Genomic DNA, 16,586 nt, shown 5'->3' on the forward strand with positions numbered 1-16,586 from the left:
TCAGCTCCACCGTGGCTGGATACCTTGTAAATATATGCGTGTGCACCAAGGTTTATGACAAATGCTCTTCTCTTCCCCCATCTCATATAAGCACTTACGTCCTTTGAAGATAAGAGAATTAGTCTGATAGCAAAAGATAATCAGGATTTTCCCTCTGCACGTAGTAAAAATGTGTGTACATGATTATTCATAATGCATATATACCTACAATTTTGATTCTTGAACAAGCAGGATCAGATTTTTAAAGGCAGTAAATATACAGCAGAATATTTTGAAGTCTCTCAGAAAAATCCTCTTTATTTCCCATATTTGTCCGTAAGCATCTATGCACATCTGGGGGTTTTCAAAAACAAATTTTAAAAATCCTGTCATGTGCCTATTTGCATTTCTAGGCAATTAAAAGTCTAAAAATATCCCTACTTGTTACTAAGAGGCATTTATACTTCAAGAACATTCTGTTTCATTAATGGTTATTGAGTTTTTCTTAAGGCTTTCTTTATCTTCAAAACACATTTAGGACAGCCAGAGGATAAATTAAGTAGGATTGAATAACATATGACTCATCAACGTGCAGGAATTCAATGTCTACTTGAGTACATCTAATGAAAAGGTGCTGCGGATTCTTGTTCCAGTGGCATTCCTCTCGTTAAGTGGAACGTAAGGTGCCTTCTTCTTTCAGCTTTGACTTTTCCCCGAGTCATCTTTATTATTCAAAGTGCCATAGCATGAACCGTAAGAATCTGGTTGTATTTTGCCTGTCAATTTTTGTCCTAAGGAAATGGGGTGAGAGAAGGGAAAAACAAAAACTCCGTGAAGAATTTTAATAAAACAAATCCCCCAACCAATCCATCATTTGAACATTCCTTGCTCCAGTAATCATTGTTTTCATTTGACTGGTTGTAACAATAGCTTGGAAAAACTCTGAAAAATTATTTGAAAAATCTGTTGGGAACAGGAATAGAAATTAAGGGAACAGTATATTTATTAAATACGACTAGAGCACATTTCTGACTCAACTCTCCTAGGTCATTCCATTATCTGATATCTCATTTTTAAACAGACAGGAAAAAAAGTCCTACTTACCAGGAATACATCCACAGTCAATATAAGGAACTTGTAAACGCTCCTCTTTTTTATTTACTGCAATTACAAATACGCTGAGGAAAGATAGGAGACACCTGCAAAATAACAGTGGCATTGTATTATTAAGAACAGTTCACTGCGTCTGGAATGAGAACTTTTACCCATGTTTCTTGTTCAAGGATTTCCAAACACAAGCTGCTCTGTTTTTAAAGAACCTTTTCCTGCTGGCATTTCTGTACCTTCATCCTGGGCTCCTGTCAGACTAGTTTGTGCCTCCTGAAGCTTTACAATTGCTTCCAAGGGCTTTGTAGAAAATGATGCTTTCAGTAACATATACCTAATCAAATACCTGTGAGCGTGAGACCGCAACCTTTGGGTTCCTGACCAAATCTTGACACAGCATCCCAGCTAGCACTGCAGCATCTGTGATTTCATCAACAACTCGGGCTTGTTGCAGACAATCAACATCTCTGTTGTTTTTCTCACTCGACTGCATGTCTCAGGGGCAAGCTGTAAGCCAGGAGCAATGAGAAACTGCTACGCTTGGACAAATCTCCTATTCACTCTGTGTTGGACACACAGTCGCTACCTCCTGCCTGCCAAATCCATGGTTGGATTTGCTCATCTCCATTTTCTTTCACTTTTCCCATAGTCATGCAACACTGCAGTTCTGGGCATCTACTGCAGTCTGACTGCAGGGGACGAAGATGTCTGCAGCTGTCGGCCTGGCTGTTTGACAGCAAGGGGACAAGATGGTCCCACAGTTCTGGGAAGTGCTATTAACCATCTATAGCCCATCCTTAAGTAATATTCACCTCTCCCCTAAGCTGTTGCTGTGCTGGTAGCCATCGGATTTCTGGCTCTCAACACTTAGGGCCTTCTTCAAATATGTTTTAACAGCTTCTTAGCATGCTTCCTTGGCACAGGAAGATCCTTGTAGGCAAGCAACTCCTCTAAGTGCCCACATCTAATGGCATCAAAAGGCAACTGGACCTGCAGGTGGACTGTGCCATGGGAGATTTCTCACACAGGTATAAGCACCCCTACAACACCATCTTTGGTGGAGAGCATTGGAGGAACACTTGCTGCTAACTTTTCATACCACTGTGGTAGTAGTTCGCAAGTATCTCACATTTTTACATATTTGGATTCAAAACCGGGCCTCCAAACTCCCATAACATAGATATTAAGCCATTCCTTTAATGTATTTTCATCCTACTATTCCATAATACTTTAATAACAAGACGGGTTCTTCTTACTGAGAAAAGAAGAGGTTCTGCAAGGCAGTACTGATGCAGTACAAGCGTTTGTGCGGATTATAGGTCGATACACTTACCCGAACAGAAACATGAACACGCTCAGGAAAGCTGCACTTTGGAATTCCTGATAAAATATGACCCCTGGAATGTGACAGAAACAAGAATTGCAGATCTTGACTGGATTCCAAGTGATATGAATTACAGCTGGGAGGGTCAGGAGCGGTGTCATGCTCAAGTGGAGCAAAAAAATGCCAAATATGGTATTAATACACATTGTGGTGGGTTCATATTATATACCCATATGCCATTATCAAGGCTTTCTCAAGATACTGCAAAAGACTGGAGAAGATTTAGTCTATCAGGCTGGAGCATGTGCTATGTTTGTAACTGCACAGATGCGGGGTATTTTTTGCACTGTCAGCAACAGTTTTTGTGCAGGTCAAACTCAAAGTCTAACTCACGGGCATACAGCTAGCAGGTTCCTCATGGATTTAATTAAGCCACTCCAACAGTGTGGACACATTAACTCCAATTGGGAACAGGTTTTTGATAACTAGCTGTGTCCTTGGTATTTGCACCAAGTTAAGGGCTCCAGCAGCCAAGTTTGCCAAATCCTTCTGGCTGAAGGGATCACTAACTCTTTCTGGTCACCCCTCGAACAGGAATTAGCACCTCTGCGGTGCAGATGACAGAGCCAGATGTGTATCTGGATCTCAGCTGCCCTAATGCACAGCCAAGTATATTTGTTTTAAATCACTGATGAGCATAGTTTTGCTTAGAAACACCAGAGTGTGAACCAGAGCCACTGAAGTGTGTCTGTACATTCAAAGTCTGCAGCTTGGGGTGGGGAAATCACGAGAGGAGGTATTTTCCACCAGTATCCCAGCAAGATTCATCAGAGCTTATTCTCTAAGTCCTACACTGGTTTAACTAACCTGATGCAAATGCAAATGTATCCAGTCTCAAAGCCATTAAGCCATTCCTGAATAGGTACTTGATCTCTTACGGAGGCACAAGGCCAATTTCCCCATATGGCTGCAAGAATGCCACCCCCTTTTGGAAAAAGTCTCAGTCACAAACTGTAGGCCTCCTAATGCAGGTGCCGAGGCAATCTGTGCACAAAGCTAACTCCCCTTCTCATTAATGGCAGTTCTGCATGAGAAACTCCTGCACAGCAATGACAGGAAAGCCCCCAGTGTGTGCTAAAATGAGTCATAAATGTTATAACAACACAATCATTTTGGCTCATTGCTGATACAGCGTCTTAGTTGTCCTCCCTGCTCATGTTCTTCCACTCTGCACCATTTCCAAGATCTGAAGTTCCTCTTTAACAGCACCGAGTTCAGAGTTCTCACCCAGAATAAAATGCTAAATGCTTAAAAGGTCTTTGGAGTCATTTTATTTCCTTCACTTAACCTAGAATTCCACCTTCTGAAACTGAATACACACTAACTACAATGAAGCACAGCTGGTTGTCATTTGAGCAGTTTGCCAGGTTGTTAAAATTACTCTACCAGCTCAGATACGGGGAGGTTGGTGTGCACATGGGAAATGCATTTGCTTGATGTCAAGATTCGGCTAAGATAAATGCAGGTAATTCTAGTGAGCCAGTAAGGCACAGCAAACTGTACATATCAATTCTGGAAATGCCAGAATTCAGTATTTTTTATTTTGCTTTGAAAGTTGCGAACTGGCTCACTTTTCAGAGCATAAACACTTGTCATTTAGGAAAATCTTTTTGAGGAGACAAACATGACTGGTTTGTGGTCCTGTCTGAAGACAGTCATGTCTGAAAACTCAGTGTTTAGAAAACCATTCCATAGAGACTGAGGGTTAGAAACCAACCTGAAATGATGGCACTCGTGGTGCAGAACACAAAGTTAATGGGCACAACTGCTCTTGCTTCATATAGATGCATTGCTTGATTTAAGAACCTGGAAAACAAGTGTTATTGCACCACTTGGCTACAGGAGCTTCATTACACTTTAAGTAAGGTTAAGCTGGCTTCTGTCAGTTCAGTATGACCATTTCTTACCACTATAGCAAATAATCCTTGACAGATGAGTATGTGTACTGAATTCACTTACTAGTTTTGACTTCGCAGAGTGCAAACAACAACAACAAAAAAGAGCAAAGCAAGAAAGCTGGAATGGATTCTTCTGGCCATAGACTGCCATTGAAGAGACCTTTGAAGCACTGCTGGAAAAATTGCCTGCCACAGATAAGGGAGGAATGCTAGGATATTGCTGGCCATGGTGTGCCTCAGCTCTTGGAAGAAGTGCTGCCAGGGACAAGTTGCTCTAATTTAAGCAGGTTGGGTAAGGATATATTTCCAGCACGGACATGCATATGCAACTCCTCATAGAACTGTTGCTCAGTCCAACTTGGCTAAAGCATGTATTTACATGTTTATCACCCATGCAATCGCACCCAGACACACTCAGTTCCACTGGAGAAGTCCAGGAAAGTGGCTCCAGGCCTGTGCTCCTTGGGTTGGAAACTCTCTGCTGTGCTCCTCAGAAAGGCAGCCCAAACCCTCATCAAAATAATCAACAAGAATTTGCAGGAGCACGTGAGTGTGCACTGCACACAAACATGCAGCACTGAGACACCGGCCATGGAGCAGCCCACACATTCTGCATCAGCAAGCAAAGAAGGCCAAGCACTAACCCACTTGTAAGGAGACCAAAGCCATCAACATTTACCCACAAAGTGATGAATCATGAGCATGAGCTCTTGGATGCACCGATAGTCTGTTACAGGAACGGTGCATTTCAAACTGAAAGAGAAAAATCAGAAGACTGAAGAGTGTATTCAAAACCTATAAAAAGAACCACACTTAAATGTTTCGGTGGTACAATATATGTGAACAGTAAAAATCCAAGCTTGGATCTGTTTTAGCCATTAAAGTAATTGCATGGTTATTTTAGCAACTGTTGAACAGTCTCCATGGTGCTTTAAAAATAAAGAAATTCTACATATCCACAGGATAGTCAGGATTTTGAAGTCATTGAAAACACCTCATTATTTTCTCCCACTTGCAACAAACTTGGTCACAGGGACTAAAATAGTGATACTGAGCCCAGCACTGAGTCCAGGAGGATGCAGCAGCCCAGGCTGTTGTCGTGAGCTGACATGACAGTCAAATAAAATAAGAGAAGAAACAGTGAGAATGAAAAAAGGTAAACTGACAGCACTGTCTCCATTAGAAAATGTTTCCAAACAGAGGAAGGATGAAGAGTCACTGAGCCCAGGAAACAAAACGGGCACATTTTCATTCTGACCTAGCAAAAAGAAATAATGAAAGTGTTGGCAAGGAAAGGTTAATTCAGCAGCTTACTATTTACCAGACTTTTATTTCCTATTTATTTTATTTATTTATAACAGCCCTGAGCTGTTGTCCTGGTGAAGACAAGCTGGTTGTAAATCACTCCACTATCAGTCATGGCGAAGTTCCGGAGTCAGCCATAGGGTCACCGCACAATAATGCGTGGACTTTCTGATTCCACATGGAAATGGTATGTTCTGCCACAGCAAAGCTGGATTGGCTCTTCTACCAGAAAATAATCCTGCAAGTAAACACTGCAGCAGCCTAGATGAAATTACTGAGTGATGCTATCAGCACCTGAAGCATAAAGGGAAGGGACTCTCTGTTCAGCTCCAAGTCATATTTTACCAGGCTGCCACCCCCAGCAATCTGCAAAGGCAGCCTAAAACAATCACTTAACAGGCCTGAGGCCAGCAGGGAAAACTCTGATGTCCCCCACTCACCAAAAGCTAACTACTTCCTAAAACAGCACAGACATACAAGGCAGCAGAGAGCAGCATGCACATGTAACAGAAGTGGGGAGAAAGTGGGAATAAACTCTTCTTCAGTATGATGAGTAGCATGAGCTAGGGACAAGAGCTGCAAAGTGAGAGTAAATGTGGCCATTTGATTGTTCAGCAGTGAAGGTTTCTGAAAGTAATTAAAAAAAAGTATCAGGAATATAAATTTCATGTAATGAGTCCAAAACTTGTGCCGAAACAAGAACCATATTTGGCCAAACTTTGTTTAAGGTGATAGTGAGAGAAAGCATCTGTCTAAGTAATCAATTATAAACTGAGAAATAAAGCCTAAATAAACAGTATTATCAGTTGTAGACAATTCATGCATCTGTCAGGGTTCTCCCAGGAATTTGCTGCCTTTAAGAGCAACTTATATCTAGGGTCCATGTCAGTGCTGCGGAGAACTAACAGATAAATTGATACAAAGGTGAGGAGATAAGGAGAAACTCACTTACTTGACCTGGAAAACACAAGAAGTTGCCATTAAGATGAGCATGATATAGAAAACAGGGTAAGTTAGCTGCATTTTCCCTTTGGCAGAGAGTGTTATCATGCTGGCCACAGCCTTCACAGCAATGACAGTCAGTGAAGCTGAAAGGGAAAAGGAAGGATTAGCAGGGCAAGACCCACAGTGGTGACCTCAGAGCATCAGCGAGAGATGTGCCATGGAATTGATGCCTTGAGAGACACCGAGGTGGAGTTTGGGCACCTAAAGCCAAATGTGTGATTTATAAACATTTGCTAAGTTGATGTCTCAGCTAAGAGCAGCCTTAACTGTGTGTGTGCTTTACTGATGTGTTTTGCAGGTCTTCCAGAACTGATGTCTGCAACCTTGCATCTGTCCAAAGTCTCTCTGCTTTCAGTGTGGCAGAGGTAACAGACTAATAAAATTTGCACAGTGTGTGAGAAAGAGACAGAAATTGAGCTGGGTTCAAAGAAAGACCCCATCCATTTTCTGCTGCTGAGTATATGCCCTCCACAGTGGGCAGAGGTGCTCAAATAGCCTCCACATCTGCCGGACATTCTTTATTCAGCCCAGCTGTTAATCTGGAGCCCTTGTTGCATTGTGCAAGCATGAGAGGCCTCCTTCTCCATTCAGAGAAGCCAGCACACCTACTAGCAGGCTGCACGTAACATGGCAGCCAGAAATAACTGCTAACCCTCAGGATTTCTCTGCTGAGACAGGAGCTGGTCAGAGCTGATCTGTGGGATCGCATCACCAAGCACTTAACTCTCCCCACAGGTTGTGTACAGGGTCCAGGCAGTGAGCACAAGGTCTGCACTACATGTCAGGGGTGAGTCTTAAGACCAGAGAATTGTGTGTGTTTTCAATCCATTAAATCATCTTCAGTGCATCATCAAAAAAAAAAAAAAGATCCCAGCAGACAATGATTTGGTATACGTCTGCAGTTTGGAGAAGTCTTGCAATGCCCAACTTCTAGAAAAGGGTCTGAAAGCTGAGCTAAGAGCTATTTCAGGATTCTTTTTGGAGTGTGCTTGTGGTTTATTGAAGCTAAACCAACGAGGTTGTGATGACTGCAAGAAAAAGTACAACAAACTCAAAACAAACTGATAATGGTAAGAAGAATCAGGGTGCAGCGGTGACCTTCGAAGAGAGGTAATTCATTGTCAGGAGCACTGCTCCCCAGCTGAGATCCAGTTCCACCCTGTTCCAGAGCTGGGAGTGTTGGATTTCTGTGTCTGATTCATCCTCCTGTTGCTGCAAAATTCAGATTGGCAAGGCAAGCTGCACTGTGCAAAGAGTTCAGAGCAGGGGCTTGGAGGAAAGGTGGGGGAAGAAGAATGGATTTGGGTCTGAGGTTTTGACTGCAAGCATTTTTCTTACAAGTCCAAAAGTTCAGAGGGAGTTTAAGAGTTGTCTACACTTGTGATGATCCTGCTCACCATCATGGAATTCACTCCTCTAACAGCAACCTTTGCACCTAGTGCTTTACTTCCTGCTCTATAACTGAAATAGGTGGAGTAGTTCACCAAACACAGCAGTAACAGTGAGCAGGATGGGTCAAATCCTGACCCATGCTAGCGCTTATGATAAAAAGCCAAAAATACACAAAGCCCCCACGAAGCAGCCCACATAATAACTGAGATTTGTGTTGCAACTGGGAGAGTTATTATTTTGAAAAGAACACTTCCAGGTAAAAGTCAGCGGTTTGAATTGTCCAACTAAGTAAAAAATTGCTGAAAATTAGTTTCTGATAAAAAGCGTCATTACTTTCCCTTATATTTTAACCAACCAGAAAAAATAAGCAGAAGGGATTTTTTGGTCTATGCTGTTATTTTTGTTTTGGGTTTGTTTTGTTTGAAAAGATGGAGTGCTCTTTTAGCTAACATAGACCTGGAATAGGTTTCAAACCCCTAGGAAATGGTTTCTCTGTCTCTGATAGAATGACCCCTTCCAAGCTAGCATGACAAATGATGCCACTGTCCAGCTGTTAGAGCAGGAAACTCAGAAATCCCACTTTAATCTGAAATATTTCCCCCCAAATTTATGATAACTCCCAGTATAAGCATGAGGTAAGATAAGTCTCACCAAATGGACTTGCAGATTTACATTAAGTAAAATATTTGCAGATTTCATGATCACCTCTGCATTTTCTTTGTAGTGGAAGTAGCTTTCCCATCCAACAGAACATGAAGGCTGTCTTTTCTTTCTACATTTCATTTACATCCATGTGAACCCTCCACCAGGAATGAATCTGTGCAGATATTAGGTAAGGCAGAAATTCCCTTCTGTGTGCTGCCCCTGAGAATTTTGGGCATGGTGACCCCATTCCTCATCTGCCTTTCCTGCAGCCACTCCAAGGGCAGGGAATACATGGAACGGCTGTGAGCCCTCCCTCACATCCCCATGTGCCCAGCAGAAATGTCAGATAGGAAGCAGTGCAGCTCTGCAGGGACTCCCAGGCACCAGGACAGTTTCAGGAGCTGGAGCCAGCCAAAGTTCTGGACTTCCTGCTTGAGGGAACTGTTTGAATTTCAAAATTTCCCATGAACCAGGATTTGTTTGTTTGTGCCTCTTTTAATAGAGCAAGAATAATGACACATTTTTCCTAAAGCTGCACATGTTCTCCAAAACCTCAGCAGCCACCAGCTGCAATTGTTGTTTATGCTTGATTTCAGCCTTCCCACCAAGCTGCAGTGAGTGCCTCCTGGGCTTTTCAGATCTTCTGCTGCTCAGCATCCCCATACGTCCCTTTGGCACTGCTGGTGTTGGGACTGGCAGGCTCCACAGCAAAACAAACACATAAGGCTTCACAGCCTGATGGACCACCTCTCCTAGACTTAGCCTTTCTGCTGGGTCTGCCCCAAACTGTGGAAGATGAGCATGGGAATCCATCAGGAGTTCTTTAGCTGTGTGGCAAGGACATAGAAGCTCTCATTGCCCAGGAGCATTGAGGGGTTGGAAACCACTGGGCAGCTCAGTGAGTTCTTCCAGAGCTGCCAGGCTCCATGCTAGGAGTTGTCTAGGCTCGCAATCTCTCTTCCAAAGCAAGAGAGCAGTCAAACAGACTGATGGCTTTTGGGACTCTTTGATATCTGCTTCATTCAGGGAGAAGGAAATCCTTCAAGGCTTCTGCAGAGCTGCTGATCCTAATGTTGAAGGTGCTGGGAAATTTAGTGGGGGAACAGTCCCAGAAATGTAGATAGGAAAAGAAATCTGAGCTTCTCAGCTAGGTGAAAAGCCAGGCAGGAGTCTAGAAGAATGTGGCCAATAAATCTGCATGTGCTTTACAGTGCATCACTGGCAAACTTCATTCAAGTTCAGTTTTATCAAAACATTTCTGACCAGCTCCATAAGAAACGCCCTGTCTCTGTAGGATGGCACATCCATCCAGTGAACACAGTGAAAATACAAGGGCTTCTCCAACCGTAATATCTCCTATTTGATTATCTCGGCCCATGACATCAGAGGCGGATGTTGGTGTATGGCAGTAGAGGTTGAAGCTTCCCACCAGTATTCTGTTACATGTTGTTGCTGTGTGACAGATGGCAGCAGAGGGACAGTCTGACAGAATGGCGTCTGACGTGGATGTGTGTATGGAGATGGTGTACCATCAGGGTTTCATAGACAAGTTGACAAGACAAAGACGAGAAAAGAGATGGAGCAGTGACAAATTCTTAATATATGCCTGCTTGCAGTGGAGCTTTAAAGGCAGCCTCCTGGTATTTTTCATAACTGGTTCCAGTTTGACTTCAGTGAAAACCACCTGATTAAATGCTCTCTCTTGTTTCTCTGGGTATTGATTATTTTCTGGTGGCAATGTTAATCAGGCGGCAAACTTCAGTGACCTGCTGAATGCTTGTTTTGTTTCTAGAAAGATGGTGAAGTACAGACACCCATATAGTCACAGAGTGTCACTGCATACACTTACAGAATGCTTACACAGTCTTGAACTGCTCTAGTTTAAATAGTTGAGTTTCTCAGCTATCCTGCTCTGCTCCACAAAACAAAGTTTCAAACAGTTCACTTTCCCAAGATCCAAAGCACTGGTTAAAAAAGCTTCACAGTATTGTTGCACACACCATATTCGTATAAGGAGCTCTCTAAAGAGAACCAGTCCCAGCAATGAGCACAGAAACTACATTCCGTAATTGGCTTCCCTCTTCAAAAAGACCACAGTAAAATGATGTGAAATGTTTCGGTGATTCTCCTTCCCTTTGAAGTGACCCTAATCTAAACTGGTTGGGGAGTCTGCGTGACAAGGAATTATCAAGTGACTGACAGCAACATCAAAGTGAGTAATATGTTCTTACCCAGCATTGCCACCATCATTAACAAAACCATGATGTGCTTCACAGCCTTTCTTTTGTAAAAATAAAGGAGAATGCAGAATATTATAATTTCTAAAATCTGGAAATAAAAGGGAAGAAAGTTAGAGCTGTAAAACTGTGTAATAAATGCTTCATTAAAAGTCTTTGAAATGTCATGTTTTTGTACTTCTAGCTATATTTTCTCATTGGTAGCACTGGATGACTTTCAAGGTGACAGTAAATATATGTATATTTACTGAAAATAATTTTTTCAGAACTTCTGTGTTTTTAATTCTTATAGAGTAAGGCACTTACCTGGGGAAAGCTGTCTCTCCTTCTGGATATGGTATTCTTAGTGTCACTCCTTGTGATGTGCAGAATTATGCTTGTTGACCTCTTTGCCCTTCTCCCAAGCCCTGCTCATAAAAATCCACCTAACCCAATCTTTCTGCTCTGACTTTCTGCCATACATCATCAGGGAGAAAACATTTATTTGCTGTGGCGTTTCTCAGATGGCAGGGTACCTGTCAGGAGCTCACCTGGAAAAGCTCAGTGACACACCAGCAGACCACACTGCAGGACAGCTGCAGCTGCTGAAGCACTTTTACTCACACTGCCCATGGTCCAGACTTGCTCTCTCATCTGACAGTTGGTTAAATCTGACAGTTGTTAAATTTATGGACTTGCTGTTCATTTGTCTTATTGCATCACCACCTCAGCAGAAGCTCCCTGCTGTTCCAGCTGCCCAAGCCACCACCAGGCTTTTCTCTGTGCTTAGTGATGCCGAATGGCTTCGAGGAGTGACTGAGTTTCCACAGCATCCCAAAAGGATGGGGATTCCTCTCCTACCATGCATAATGTAGTTGCACAAATGCCCCTCTTTGCTAAAGTCAACAGAAATCGCAAGCGCAGAAAGCCTCTTGAAAACAAGAATGATGAGACCTCAGTTCTGAGGGGTACAGAGAGCCCCCTGGCCTGAGAGACTGGGTGGAGAAAGAGAGGTTTGTGCACATGAGGAAGTAACTGAATGGAGGAAATAAGACAGAAAATGAGATTGTCATTAGTATTGAATCTGATTATTTTCATTGTTTTACCAGTGAAACAAGTCGAAGAAAAACCTTGCCTCTACTCCTTTGGTTGCATCAATACCTTTTTATTTTATATTTTATACAGCCCCTCCACTCTTAACACAGCACTCCAATAAAGAAGATCTGGGTGTTGCTCTGCTGCTATTTAAAAAGAAGGAACTGAACAGTTAGCAACAGTAGTTATACAATGTAAGATTGCAAATTTCTGATCATGGAAAATAAGTGCACAAGTAAGAAGTTGTCAACTGCATTCAGCAACTAACATTTTCTACCACACTCACTCTCCCCCAGATTATTAGTGTGCAAAAAATATGAAAAGAATGTGGTATGCTTTAATTCACTTTTGATTTACCTTCACATTGATCTCTGGCTCTTGAAGACAACTGAGAGACCAATGCATCTCAAAACAGTGCAAACACAAATTTAGATTTTATAATTTTATACCACCATTCTTTAAAGAAATTCAAGCATTTCTTACAAAAAAAAAAAAAAAAAAAAAAAAAAAGGAACATTTTGCTGTTGGTTAAAAGACAAAAACATTTTTCTGGACTAATCACTGTTCAATCATCTTTGCAATCTCTTGCAGAATGCTGCTCTCCTCCCCCTCCAGAACAACACCCCTAGTGTGCCTGCAGGGATGAAAGCTGGGACACCATATGGTAGAATGAGGCCTTTGCCTCAGCCTCCCAGTAAGGAACCTCTGCAGCCTACCCAGCTTCATTCAGCAGTGTAACACTGGTTATGTCTCAATTGGGAAACAAAGCAGAAGACATGTTAGCAACTGCAGACTTGTGAGTTCATCTTGGTCTCCCCGTGGAAAACTGCAATGGTTCTGAGGGAACTCAAGAGGAAAAGTAAAGGTAGCAGCTTCCCTGTTTGTGCCACTAGCAAACACATCTCAGGGCCTGAGGGAAATATCACATTATCCAGCTGCAGTTACAACAGCATTCAAATTGCTTCACTTGCTTTTTGTTTTGTTTTCATTTTAATCAGCGTACAATTGCTAATGGAATAGAAGAAGGCTGTGCTAAGTAAGTATCTCCCATGTCGAAAGGTCCTCATGCTAGAAAGAAGTTCCAGAGATGTGCAAGAACATTTCTTCCATGATGTGCTGGCTCAGGAGGTGAAAGGCTCAACTGGCTCAGGATGGGCAAGCAGAGTGTTGTGACAGGGATGGGGACATGGCACCATGTGACATGGCACTGCAGTTCCTGCTCCCATGGTCCTGGTGTAAACCTGAGCACCCACTGCCTATCCCAGCCGCTTGGACTGGTTGTGCAGAGCATGCATAAATGCATGAGACAGCCTGCTGTAAGCAGCCAGCTGTACCTCGGGTATCCATCCATTCTATACTCCCTAGACAGCTTTAAGAGATCCAGTCACCATAAAAGAAAAGAGAAATGCCTTTATATGCAGCTGAACCTAGGAAGAAAGCAGATGCTTGCTTTTCTGTGCTGTTATTTAAGTTTATACAACTCTCCTTTTGCGCATTTTGCATGGAATAGAAAAAATTAGTTCTTACCTCCTGCTGCCCAGCAGCCTAACTGCTCTTACCATCAAGAGGTCCCCTTTAATCAGAAGACAAGGGGAGGATACTGCACTGAGTCACACTGCAAACAGAGTGCATGGCTCCTAACAAGACCTCATGCAGATGGGGTCCTTCCCGGGGGTGTTCTGGCTGTTGCCTTTGGTTGTGTCTTGAGAATTACCACAAATGGTGCTCAGTTTCAATAGATGTTAGCTGCAGTTGTGTTAAGTACAACAACCAGGAATGGGAAGCATGTAGAATCTAATATATTCTGTTTATAGAACTGAAGGAACTTGACTTGTTTACAATCATTTTTACAACTGTAACTGATCTGCACTGAAGTCTTCTCAGGTCCACATTATCAACATTTTTAAAATTGTGATGCTTTCTATGTTTCTAAGCATTACCAGAACCTGGAACAACATACTGCATTGTCTGCCTCAGTTGTTTTTCTGAGACATACAGCTATGCAGGGATCAACGAACCAGAATGGTCTCCTAGACACTTTGAAGGAAAAACAGAAATGTTTTGAAACCGATTTTACAGATATTAAAAATTAGCTACCCACTGCTCACTACTCTTCTGGTTAGGGAAGTATAAAACCTTCATCCATAATTGATGTCTTCTGCAGTGACTCAAAGTGTGCGTATACAAAAAAGAAAGCAAGCTAGGATAGTCATTCCCGCTTAGACATGAATGCAAAGTCTCAGAAGGTGGCTTGAAGTTGTCTCATGGGAACCACAGGCTATTTCTGCAGAACTCCACTGATGCCAGTGGTGAGCCACATGGGGATGGTTTATCACCCACACAGAACATTTTGTACCATGAGGGCTTTGTATTCCTCAGCAGACCATACTTCAGGACTACTTTTAGAAAGACCGTTGGACTGCTTTGTACTGCTGCACTGCCTCCTTTCTATATATATTTATACTGGAAACTCGGCAACTTCTGCTGTAGCTGTGCTTTTTTATACATCAGCAGCAGCCAACCTGCACTAGAAATTTCACAAACAAATATGACAAGCTAATTCCCTGTCCAAAGAGAATATTTACAGCAGGGTTTGCTTGAACTTCCAGCAGCATGCCAGGCACATCAGCCTGGTACCTCTGGGTCTCTTGATTCTTTTCTTTTGACACAAGAAGCTCAAACCAAATGAATCTAGAGAGTAGAAGGAACAAATCAAGCTTGAGTTGTTGTTGAATCAAGAACACTTGCTATGCAGTTGCTCCATTCTCCCTTGCAATCAATGCTATAGAACTGGATGCTGGCTGAGGCAGGGAAAAGAGAAGAGGGAAAGAAAGTCGAGGGGTTACCTGTCACTTCCTTATACTTTCTCCTAAGAAGAACAGAATAAAATCTTCCTATGTATTCAGCTGTGTTCTTATTAACTGTTCCTGAAATGAAGTCTTGGGGAAAAGCACTTTTTCAACAACCTGTAAGAAAATGTGCACATTATATGGCACAGAAGTTTGTGGTGTCACGGTGGGTGGATGGAGGTTGTCTCCTTCCACCTTCTTTACACAAAAGGGTGAGGCAGTAGTTAAAGTCTGTACCTAGAACGACAGTCTGTTTTGGTACCTATAGGTGGAAGCACATGGTTGAAGATGTATTCAGTAGGAAAAAGAGAGGGTGCTCAAGCAACTGAGTTTCTTGTTCTGAATTACCTCCTTAAAGGGTCCCTCTCCCTCTGCTAATTACACACACTTGCTGAAGCTCTTGTCAAAGCTCAGGATGGCCTTAGTGAGTACCCCAGAACTCCTAGGCATTGCCTTCACAAGCCAATCTGCTAAGAGGATCAACTTTTGTTTTGTGTTATCGTGTACTCTGTGCTCAGTAAGTACCCTCAATGAGTAGTTAATATATATTTTAAATCTGCAGGCTGGATGAAGCATGAAGACCCTCAGTCTGCCTACTCAGTGGTTTTCTAACTCAGCTTCCTCCTGGAGAGAAACCTGGGCACTAATAATCTAACCCAAGTGAGAGAAAAGTAACCACTTCTGAAGCATTTTTACATTCAGCAGGAGGAAAATTTTTTCAGATTTCCAGAGAGGAAGAGAGAGAGAAATTCCTCGTTTCACTCTTGTCTTGTTCCTGATACCAATTACATACATCAAAGAAAATGCATGGGATTTGAAGTTTGAATGTGGATAGTTTAACCAAAATGGCATTTTTGTATTTAATTCAAACTGCAGTTCAGATGAATCTGAATGGCAGTGACATAGGCTTTCTATCTACATTTCAGCTCCATACAAAGCTCCTTTGGGGCAACATGTAGATAAAACAGGGTGATACAGAAGAACAGAGGACTATTTTCAAAAGTGCAATTTCATTACATTCCAGAAAAGCATTGTAACTAATACATGTATACGCAGACAGTGTGGCATCAACACATATTTTGGTTCAGCACATTTTCAACTTGGATACTGGAGCTCTCTTTCCTGTGAAAACCACACAGAGAACAATGCTTGTACCTGCAGCAGCAGTTTTTCTGCGACTAATTCACATGGCTGCCCAAAGGCCAAGCACCCCAGTTTCTCTGATTTAGGCAGAAATATGAACCAAATACTCACCACATATACCAAGAAAGGCCAGCTCACTAAGTCATTCTGTACTCGTCTTGCTGTGAGCTCGTGGGGTACATTTGGAGCAAATGTCACCAACAGGTATGTCCCTACTACTGCCAGTGTTCCTCCTTGAAAGAAAAGGAAATAATGACTTATTAATACATGTAATTGGTGATTCTTCCTCTCCAGCTCACTTAGAAACAGCTTCAAAAAGAAAACTGAAGTCTTCTTGATCAGATATTAGGTATTTGGACTGTATGTGGTTCTATCTAGTACAATTTTTATTAAAGACATAAAGAATTCTGGAATTACAAAATAAAAAGCTGTAAAGTAAAGTAAAGTAAAGCCTCATGGATTAGGGTCACAGTGCAGCAGCACATTTTCATTTATGCTCAATTCTAATACCAAGTGTGTCGCAAAAGAGAGTTGATCTTTTGTATTCTTCATAGTGCAGGTCGCAGAA

The 16,586-nt window shown here is 42.2% G+C and overlaps 1 protein-coding gene across 1 annotated transcript in view; it reads right to left on the reverse strand.

Moving 5' to 3' along the window:
- Nucleotides 1-269: 269 nt before the first annotated feature.
- Nucleotides 270-16,586, reverse strand: part of NIPAL2 (NIPA like domain containing 2) — a 46,686-nt gene continuing 30,369 nt past the window's right edge. The window contains exons 5-11 of the mRNA XM_003205199.5: nucleotides 16,130-16,251; nucleotides 10,947-11,043; nucleotides 6,626-6,761; nucleotides 4,188-4,276; nucleotides 2,420-2,483; nucleotides 1,084-1,178; nucleotides 270-770 (exon numbers count right to left, since the gene is read on the reverse strand). Of these exons, the coding sequence (XP_003205247.1) occupies nucleotides 676-770; nucleotides 1,084-1,178; nucleotides 2,420-2,483; nucleotides 4,188-4,276; nucleotides 6,626-6,761; nucleotides 10,947-11,043; nucleotides 16,130-16,251 (698 nt within the window). The 3' untranslated portion in view covers nucleotides 270-675. The remainder of the gene's footprint in view (nucleotides 771-1,083; nucleotides 1,179-2,419; nucleotides 2,484-4,187; nucleotides 4,277-6,625; nucleotides 6,762-10,946; nucleotides 11,044-16,129; nucleotides 16,252-16,586) is intronic.

This window comes from Meleagris gallopavo, chromosome 3 (assembly GCF_905368555.1).
Source record: "Meleagris gallopavo chromosome 3, MGAL_WU_HG_1.1, whole genome shotgun sequence".
In the NCBI taxonomy this organism is placed as follows: Eukaryota; Metazoa; Chordata; class Aves; order Galliformes; family Phasianidae; genus Meleagris; species Meleagris gallopavo.